General features: G+C 41.5%; 1 protein-coding gene across 5 annotated transcripts in view; it reads right to left on the reverse strand.

Annotated features, from left to right (window-relative positions):
* Positions 1-9,306, reverse strand: part of LOC137379619 (tubby-related protein 3-like) — a 115,418-nt gene extending 106,112 nt beyond the window's left edge. For 2 of the 5 annotated variants that reach the window (XM_068050698.1, XM_068050696.1), the window contains exon 1: positions 9,045-9,305. Coding sequence is in view for 4 of the 5 variants with exons in the window: in XM_068050696.1 (XP_067906797.1) it covers positions 9,045-9,064 (20 nt within the window). In the remaining variant the exon portion in view is untranslated. Of the gene's footprint in view, positions 1-9,044 lie in introns of all 5 variants that reach the window. The other 3 variants (XM_068050701.1, XM_068050700.1, XM_068050697.1) reach the window with 2 other exon arrangements.
* Positions 9,307-11,011: the final 1,705 nt, after the last annotated feature.

The raw sequence follows: 11,011 nt of genomic DNA on the forward strand, positions 1-11,011 counted from the left end.
AGTTTAATTAAAGGATGCCCTGCTACAGCAAAATCTGGCTCAATTATCACCCACATGGTTGAAAACAAATAGTTGTAGAGCAGTTTTCTTCACAATATTCAGAACACAGGCGAGAGCTGTTGTTTATCAAGTAGCTGGAATCCACTTTAAAGGGTTTGCAACTACTTTGTTTTCTTAAAGAAAATTCAGCTATAATCAAAGACGAAAAACTACAAATTTTGAAATCAAGTAAAAGATGGAAATAATCAGGTCAGCATTTTAAAGGGATAGATAATATTTATGGGAGTAACTTCCGATGAAGATTCACATCTGAAATATTAAATTATCTTTCTCTTTCAGTTGAGCAATGTGCTGTGCACTTCCAGCTTCCCATTTGGTAATAGGGCGCTGAATTCTCCACTTGACAAATTTGTGATCTCAGCAATTTCTGGAAGGGAAAGAGGGAAGGAAAGCAGACAAACTGAGGAATTGCAAAACCAGACAGTTTTTATTAACTTCACACAACCACTGCATGCCATTTCAGTCAAAATGGAATTGGGATACGAGGAGGGGGGTGAGGAGGAAACACCTTACAAGGAGGCAGGAAATTGTGGCTGGCGTAGAGGGGAGGAAGATCTGAAGACAGACAAGTATAAACTGAATTCAAGATCAGCAGCTGCATTCTACTGCTGTATTTTGTCAACAAATTCCTCGCACTTCAGTACAGAAAACTAGAAAGCGACCGTTGCCTTGAAAAACTTCTCAAACTTTGTCAGATAAAACCAAACAAGTCCTAACAGTGTCTTCTGGGAGAAGCAAAGCTGTAGCCCAGTGCGTGACCTGGCAATGCAGACATGCTACTAGCACACTGTTGATGAATTTGACAGACCACACCTCTGATTTCAGTAATTAGAAATATTATGAAGTGGTTTTGTTGTATAGTCAAGGATATCTCAGACTTGAAATACTTTACTTAAAAGCTTATTTTTGCTGCAATAACACATTAGTGCAAAGTGGTAGGAGACAGGTTCATAGATGCACAATGAACCCTCTTTGTGTCCAAATGCATGGTCTATAAGAGAAAAAATATTTTATGGGGGAGAAGTGAGGTGAAAAAGAGAGAAAGAATGAACTTGGTGTCAAGCAGCATCTGTCTAAGTGCAAATCAGCATCCCAAAGTACGCTGGCAGCATTATTTATGAAAGCAGTATTCTTGGCTAGCACCATTTTCTAAAAATTCACAAACAAACATTCACAGTGCAATGAACCACTGTGACAATACGAACTGCTGAGGCACCAATCAATTCTGGAAAAGGTGTCAAAACTGTGCACCCCACTGAACATACTTAAACTGTGGAGCAAGCCAGAAGTTAAAAATACCTGGTGCAGCTCATTAAGGACTCCACCCTTACATTAGAAACGCAAAACAAAAACTGTGTAAACTGATTCAAAAATATCTTTATGCACTTGATTGGATTCCATAAAATACAAACAGAACTGGTTCAGCAAGTTGGAAAAGTGAGCCATACAGAAATGCTTAACTCCTTAAATGAGCAATTATCTCATCACCATATTTTTTGCCTCATAAACCACTTGTTATATATCTTTTACTTAAAAATTACTGTACTGGACAGTTTTATAAAAACAAATTTAAATTTTTATAAAAATTATATCAGATGGAGCAAAGACCAAGTCACAAAATGGCTCCCAGAACGACACCTATTATAGATTAGACTTTTACAGGGCTTACTATCAGGGTGTCACTTAACAGACAGCATTATTAGAAAAGTAAAATTGAAGAACCAATTGTGGTTCCAGCAGTTATCAACCACTATGAAAGTGGGGTAATAATTATTGGAGATCATGTAGAGGATAATAGTTGCAATCTTGGTGAACAATGCCTTAAATGTGTGATCAGATGACCTCAGTCTTCAAGGATTTTCAAATGTTAACTGTACAAGTTCACTGCTATTCTTGCTCAAATATAAATAGAAGACTGATCTTTGGTGCAGCATAAACAATATGGTCCTCACAGCTACACTTAAATGGTGATCTATGTTTTGTTTTCAAAAAATAAATTGTATAGCCTTGATGCTTTTTTTCCCTGCTGAAAAGCTGGCCCAGAGTGTGCACATTGCATCAGCCTGGCACATACAGCATGCAATGTGTGCGCTGGCAAAGATGCAATGGGTGGCATATCCAGAGCTGATTGCTGTTTTTTTTTAAAAAAAGGGAGATTTCTGGAGCGTTCTCCCAAATTCAGGAGGCATTTTTTTTTTTTTTAAATAAAATTTTTTTATTTTCAAGCAATAAAATAATTTTTAAAATGTTAATGATCCTATGTATTTATCTGACTGGATATGGCAAGCCCTCGTATGATCTCCCAGAATATAGTATAAAGTACAGCACAGATTTATTAGATGTAACAATTGAGCAACAAGATTTTTTTTTAATTTATTTATTATAGTGACGTGGGCGTCGCTGGCCATTTATTGCCCATCCCTAATTTCCCATGACAAGGTGGTGGTGAGCCACCTTCTTGAACTGCTGCAGTCCATGTGGTGTACGTACACCCACAGCGCTGTTAGGGAGGGAGTTCCAGGTTTTTGACCCAGCGACAGTGAAGGAATGGCGATATAGTTCCAAGTGAGGATGGTGCGTGGCTGGGAAGGGAACTTGCAGATGGTGGTATTCCCATGCATCTGCTGCCTTTGGCCTTCTAGTTGGTAGAGGTCGTGGGTTTGGAAGGTGCTGTCTAAGCAGCCTTGGTCCGTTGCTGCAGTGCATTTTGTAGATGGTACACACTGCTGCGACACTGCATCAGTGGTGGAGGGAATGAATGTTTGTGAATGGGGTGCCAATCAAGCGGGTTGCTTTGTCCTGGATGGTGTTGAGCTTCGAATGTTGCTGTAGTGCACCCATCCAGGCAAGTGGAGAGTAATTCATCACACTGCTGACTTGTGCCTTTTAGATGGTGGACAGGCTTTGGGAAGTCAGAAGGCGAGTTACTTGCCACAGGCTGCCAGCCTCTGACCTGCTCTTGTAGCGTCGGTATTAATATGGTTGGTCCAATTCAGTTTCTGGTCAATGGTAACCCACAGGATGTTGATAGTGGGGGATTCAGCAATCGTAATGCCATTTAATTGCAAGGGTAGATGGTTAGATTCTGCCTTGTTGGAGATGATCATTGTCTGGCACTTATGTGGCGCGAATGTTACTTGCCATTTAACATCCCAAGCCGAGATATTGTCCAGGTCTTGCTGCATTTTTACACGGACTGCTTCAATATCTGAGGAGTCGCGAATGGTGAACATTGCACAATCAGCTAACAGCCCAACTTCTGACCTTAAGATTGAAGGAAGGTCATTGATGAAGCAGCTGGAGATGGTTGGGCCTAGGACACTACCCTGAAGAACTCCTGTAGTGATGTCCTGGAGCTCAGATGATTGACCACCAACAACCACAACCATCTTCCTTTGCGCGAGGTATAACTCTATCCAGCAAAGTGTTTTTCCCCTGATTCCCATTGACTTCAGTTTTGCTAGGGCCCCTTGATGCCATACACAGTCAAATGCTGCATTGATGTCAAGTGCAGTCACTCTCACCTCACCTCTTGAGGTCAGCTCTTTAGTCCATGTTTGAACCAAGGCTGTAATGAGGTCAGAAGCTGAGTGGCCCTGGCAGAACCAAACTGAGCAGGTTATTGCTAAGCAAGTGCCACTTGATAGCACTGTTGACGACACCTTCCATCAATTTACTGATGATTGAGAGTAGACTGATGGGGTGGTAATTGGGCAGGTTGAAGTTGTCCTGCTTTTTGTGTACAGGACATACCTGGGCAATTTTCCACATTGCCAAGTAGATGCCAGTGTTGTAGCTGTACTGGAACAGCTTGGCTAGGAGCGCAGCAAGTTCTGGAGCACAGTTCTTCAGTACTATTGCCAGAATGTTGACAGGGCCCATAGCCTCTGCAGTATCCAGTGCCTTCAGTTGTTTCTTGATATCACCTGGATTAAACTGAATTGGCTCAAGACTGGCATCTGTGCTGGGGACTTCAGCAGGAGGCCAAGATGGATCATCCACTCAACACTTCTGGCTGAAGATTGTTGCAAATGCTTCAGCTTGATCTTTTGCACTGATGTGCTCGGCTCCCCCATCATTGAGGATGGGGATATTTGTGGAGCCACCTCCTCCTGTTAGTTGTTTAATTGTCCATCACCATTCACGACTAGATGCGGCAGGACTGCAGAGCTTAGATCTGAGCTGCTCTATCGCATGCTGCTTACACTGTTTGGCACACAGGTAGTCCTGGGTTGTAGCTTCACCAGGTTGACACCTCATTTTGAGGTATGCCTGCTGCTCCTGGCATTCCCTCCTGCACTCTTCATTAAACCAGAGTGGATCCCCCGGCTTGATGGCAACGGTAGAGTGGGGGATACGCTGCGCCATGAGGTTACAGCTTGTGGCCGAGTACAATTCTGCTGATGGTCCACAGCGCCTCATGGATGGCCAGTATTGCATTGCTAGATCTGTTCGAAATCTATCCCATTTAGCACGAATGCTTTAGTTTGCAGTATTTTTACCCAATTTTTAATGACAACACTTAATGACAATCCTAAATGACAACACTTCATTAATTTTGCTAGTACTAAATATGGGCTATTGTCAATACTATAACTAACTGGCTCCACAAGCTCCACACAAGGGCTGATGAGCTACAAGAACACTATCTGGGTTGTACCTCTCTTACCCTCTAAGTTGAAGCATGATCAATTTAACACAATTAGTACTGAACTCCACCCAGCATTACGCAACAATGTCTTCAATTTGAATAGTTTCAGGGTAGAGCAAGCAATAGTTATTAAGTGGCTTGTACCTACTTAGTAATCAAAACATATTTGCATAGGAATAAACTTTTAGTAAGTAAGCTTTTACTTCTCAGATGCTATTTATCTTCTCTAATAGATGTAAAACAAGTTAGCACTGATCAAATTTAAATTACTTACGCATAATACAGCAACAGCATTTTTAACATCAAAGGTAACGAGATTTTCTGATCTCGTTGCACTATCATCCTCATCTACACCCACATCAGGTGGTGCCAGTAAGTTTTGACACTTTTTAAAATGGATTTTGCCAGAGAGACACTGAATTTTAAATGCATTTTGAGACAGGACGTCACACCACTTAATTTTTAATATACAATTAGATTTATAAATCAAAGCATAATTGGGGAACAGGCAACATTCTCAATGAGCTTTAACATCTATTTTTCTCATCCAAAACTACACATACCTTCCACTTCTATACTGCTTAGGGGGCGCAATGAGAGTGAAAAGTAGTGAGACGATGGCATAGGACACGATGCAAAACAAGGATACAAGAGGATAGGAGGACCATAGTACACCAAAATTTGAAGCAAAAATCAGAATTAAACTTCAAGCAATTAAATTAGACAGACATGAGATGATTGTAGAAAGGGCATATTAGAAACATTAATGACTAAACCATTAGGGGATCGTATTCATACCCACCACTGAAAACTGATTTTCACCCCTCAACACCTGCTTCAGTCCCTGTTATGCTACCCAACACCTCCCACAGAAAGAGGAAGAAACAAGGAAAAACCACAAAAAGAGAATCAGCAAAATACAGAAACACAGATGATAAGCTTTCTTGGAATTCTAAAACAATAATCAACTAATACAAAAACCATAATCTTTGAATTGCTATGCATGGTGCCATGGGAAATCCAATGTATTTACTAACTGTTTTGAACAGGGGCTTCACATTGCAGCTGTTACTCCCTCAAATATCAGCTTTAAATCATCAATCATGAATTTAAAAAAATGTAAGCTGGGCAATAGATAAATCAGGAGAGTAAAGAATCATGATTGTTATTTGAAGCTGTATATGCTATCAGCTATGCATTCAATTCAGATCATTGAAATGCAGGGAAATCAAAATCTTAGAAGCCATGCAATGAAGCACAGTTATTCTTGATCTTTAGGATCAGCGGAATCACATAAGGAAAGGCTGTAAAAACTTGAAATTGAAGAAAAGATAGATAACTTTAGACATACACAAAATACTGGTGTTGCCCTTTGTATTTGAAGATGACAATTCTTTCTACATGTCTAAGTGCACTAATGATTATTATGCCTCTACAAAAAGTGGCAAGCTCTCCTGCACACATCAAACCAAAAGGTCCCATTTGGGGTCAACAGGCTGCTGCTATTCACATTTCCATTGTTGCAGTTTCTCCTTCACAAGTTCTGCACTGCCTACTCATACCACCCACAATGACATACATCACTGCTCACCAGTTCCTTCAATCAGTTTTAAGATTTTCCCAACTGCAGACTCATCATGTAGCTCATGGTAGCACTTGACTATGCCCGTGCAAGAGTTTCATTCTTCACTTAGATGCTGCTTGCCCTATTCCAGTTGCTGTATTACATCCTTTTTGACATTCTTTAGTTTTCCATAGGGCTGGCATGTGAAACAGTCAGCGGCAGTGAGCATTCTTGGTTCCTCTTCCACGTTTGTTGGCTTGCTCACATGCCAGCTGATAAAGCAGTTCAATTCAGTTCTGCTTATAGTTTGATGACTGTCTATGAAACACAGCAGTCATTTGACACATTTATTTATTTAGAGATACAGCACTGAAACAGACCCTTCAGCCCACCGAATCTGTGCCGACCAACAGCCACCCATTTATACTAACCCTACACTAATTCCATATGCATACCACATCCCCACATTTCCCTACCACCTACCTATACTCGGGGCAATTTATAATGGCCAATTTACCTATCAACCTGCAAGTCTTTTGGCATGTGGGAGGAAACCGGAACACCCGGAGGAAACCCACGCAGACACGGAGAACTTGCAAACTCCACACAGGCAGTACCCAAAATTGAACCCGGGTCGCTGGAGCTGTGAGGCTGCAGTGCTAACCACTGCGCCGCCCAACATTGCTCAGCTTTTTCTCTCTGCAAGCTGCGCATCAAGTTCACCCTATTATTAATGCTACAGTGAGCAAGGAAGGGAGCAGAATGACTTAAACTAAGAGGTGCTCTTTGAGCCAAATACTGCAAGGCCACAAAACAGAATGAAATCCACAAATGGGCTACAGTCAATCTACAACCCACAGGTTGGGCACCAATGATTGCACAATATCAGAAAGACTTGAGGAAATACCAGTGGAAATAAATAATACATTCTTTCAGCTGATTTCCATTGTGGAAAAATAAACTGCATTTTAGAAAGCTGGATCAAAGTCAATTGTAAGAAATACACTTGTGCAGAGTTGAAAGGACATTTAGGAAAATATATTTGAAAAAGCATACTACAGACATAGTAATGCCCAGCAATATGATACAATAAGGATACAATAAGTCTCCAATTAGCCTCACTGGGTGAGAAACTTTCAATAACACACTGCTGGACATGACACAGCCTTTAGAATTTAACAGCAATTGAGAGAAATTTACACACAGATGATGTTAACAGGAGCCTGGCCATTTCACATTACATACAAACATTGATTGTAAGCATTAATTTCCTTGGGTTGTCTCAACATTGAAAGCTACTTTATGCTTTCACAAAGCATCAGAGCTTTGCAATCATTGTGACATCGGCTGTTATTCTTACATTATAAATACCATACAAATTGACTTTTGTAAGTGAAATGCACTTAATTATACAGTCCAGTTATGGCATCACAATAACTTGCCATTACTAGGGATACATGTATGATGTAAAAGGTCTGCAACAATAACAATGTCACAATAAACCCTTATCTGGTAGAACAGAAATATAACAAATGGAAGCACACCATCTCTTCAATTAAAAAGTCAGCTCTAGTTTAATTTGAAAAACTGGCAGATAGAAATTAAACATAAACAGCACACACAATTATCAATTACAATAACTCCATCTGCAGGTTTCTGCAGTTGTCCATCCCCGAAAGCAGCATAAAACTAAATTCACAAATCGTTCCATTTCCTTGTTTCTACAATTTGGGTAGTTAAGTTTTAAACATGAACAATGAAACTACAATTCAAAGAATAGCAGCTGAGCCACAAGATTTACATTAACTATATCAGCATTCAATGGGGGAACAGATGGTTTAATATCCCATTCAACAATTTACATTCATAGCAGGGACAGCGCAGTTAGGGAATGTGTCCAAAGGTACACACTCAAAGAAATCAATTTTGAAAAAGTTTTTGAACAGGTGGAAAGAATTTGCAAGATGAGGGGCCATTCGCTCACCAAGCCAGACACCCGAAATTAACTGATAGCTTTGTACTGTGAATTGTACCGGACATCCACCCACAAATCATTTGAAGAATGTACTAGTTGTAAAAGTTTCACAGTACAAAACTGATTTACTTTCATATTTTCAAAACTGATCAAGATACAATATATTTGTGTAAGGTAAACTGCAAATGGATTTATTAACAAGACTTTTTTTTGTAAAGTGAGCAAAGCAGCAAGAGACCACGTTACACGGTTGCTTACAATAAACCTGGTACTGCTAAGTCTTGTACAAAGGAACTTTATATAGTAAAGCAACACAGAAAGATAAAGTGAAAAGAAAGAGGAAAAGGTCCCATCTTCAGTCTTCATTGCTCGTTACACGGCACTATGCACTAATATTTAAATACATCAAAAGTAGAAAAGGAACTCAGAACTATTCAAAAGAGGATTTTGTACTAAAAAGCACCGTGCCTCCTGATGTGTAATTTTGACAAACAGCCTTGAATATTGACACTGGAAAATTCACATATCTGGAGATAAATGACAGATTTTGCCCAAAATGCCGCTACTGCGCGGGGAGTACAGGCATCTGAAGAAACTTATGCAGCACCAGGCCAGTATGCGGCTACAATACGGCGCTCACTCGCTGCACCTCCCACTTGGCGAGAGCACCAGGTAATCCGCTGTCAACACCCTACCCCTAGTCCTCCCTCCACTCCACCTCCCCAACCCCATACCCTCCTCCACGCCCCCGCCTCCCCTACCCTACCCCATCTTCCCCGCCGTTCTTTCTCTACCTGACGCTGTAATAGGACATCTTTCGGCGCCGTTGCTATGGTGCTGGCAGCACCTCCTGTCTCCAGCTCCTGACTCCGTCGCTGAACTTCCACTCACTCCAGGAGCCCCGGCCCTAGCAACGCACCCGCCAACAAACACCATTCCCATTGGTCCTCCGTCTCTCTCCCACCTCTATACGTCATTCCATTCAGCTATGGCTTTTCTAATGGAAGTCCAGTTTTGAAGCAATCTCGTGAGTAACGTAACGCAAGGCCCTTCCCCCAATCCCCACACCCAAAGTCCTGGAGTCCAGGGACCCGGGTTCGATTCCGGGTACTGCCTGTGTGGAGTTTGCAAGTTCTCCCTGTGTCTGCGTGGGTTTTCTCCGGGTGCTCCGGTTTCCTCCCACAAGCCAAAAGACTTGCAGGTTGATAGGTAAATTGGCCATTATAAATTGTCACTAGTATAGGTAGGTGGTAGGGAAATATAGGGACAGGTGGGGATGTTTGGGAATATGGGATTAGTGTAGGATTAGTATAAAATGGGTGGTTGATGTTCGGCACAGACTCGGTGGGCCGAAGGGCCTGTTTCAGTGCTGTATCTCTAATCTAATCTAATCTAATCATCCCAGCCACTCGGTGAGGTTTGTGCAGTAAATGTGCTCAGGAGCATCCCTATCACGTATGACGGCTCCCCACAGGGTGTAGGCAAACTTTTGGACTGCACTGCTGCAAGTGAGACCCTGTCTGGTAGAACCTTTGAACGACCATGGAGCAATGCACAGGTTGTTTGACTGCTCCCAGGATTACTTGCAGTCGGGTCAGCCTATTTGGTAAATGTTATTAACAACATACACTAAAAAAAATGCTTCTCGATTTCACTCCTCGATGGCCTAGCTCATTAAGATAATACCCCATTGTTTTAGACTTCTAAACTTCAGACTACAAACCACAACCTGTCCTCACAAATTCAGCCCTGATATGATTCTGGTGAATCTACACTGTACCCCCTCCAAAGACAATATACCTTACCTAAGGTGATGTGGCTAAAACTGAACACAGTACTCAGATGGAGGCTGACTAATGTCAGTGACAAATAAGCAACTAGGATGAGAAACCCAATCACTGGGTTGAAATATGAAAAGTTATTTTTCCATAGAATGTGGATGAAAACAAAGCTGTCCATTAAGGGTTTTATGTCAATAGATATAGAATATAAAAATTGAAATGTAATGGTGAATCTATATAAAATCTTAGAATACCGGTTGCAGTTTTAGGGTGCATACAATAGAAAAGTTGTGGCAATAGAAATGTATCATGCTTGGAAGGAGCAGTGATGAAATAAACAATGTATTGGAGGAACATGGGTGATGTACCGGAAGACTGGAGGATAGCTAATGTTGTGCCTTTATTTAAGAAGGGCAGCAGGGATAAGCCAGGGAACTAACTACAGGCTGGTGAGCCTTACATCAGTGGTGGGAAAGTTATTGGAAGGGATTCTGAGAGACAGGATTTATATCCATCTGGAAAGGCATGGTCTAATTAGGGATAGTCAGCATGGCTTTGTGCGTGGGAAATCATGTCTCACGAGTTTGATTGAGTTTTTCGAGGAGGTGACCAAGAGGATTGACAAGGGCAGGGCAATGGATGTTGTCTACATGGACTTTAGCAAGGCCTTTGACAAGGTCCCGCATGGTAGGCTGGTCCGGAAGGTTAGAACACATGGGATCCAGCGTGAGCTAACAAATTGGATACAAATTTGGCTTGGTGATAGGAGGCAGAGGGTGGTAGTGGAGGGTTGTTTTTCACATTGGAGGCTGGTGACCAGTGGTGTGCCGCAGGAATCGGTGCTGGGCCCTCTGTTGTTTGTCATATATATTAATGACTGAGATGTAAATGTAAGGGGCATGATTAGTAAGTTTGCAGAGGACACCAAAATTGGTGGTATAGTGGACAGTGAAGAAGGTTGTCTAAGGTTACAACAGGAT

This window comes from Heterodontus francisci, chromosome 18 (assembly GCF_036365525.1).
Source record: "Heterodontus francisci isolate sHetFra1 chromosome 18, sHetFra1.hap1, whole genome shotgun sequence".
NCBI classification, from domain to species: Eukaryota; Metazoa; Chordata; class Chondrichthyes; order Heterodontiformes; family Heterodontidae; genus Heterodontus; species Heterodontus francisci.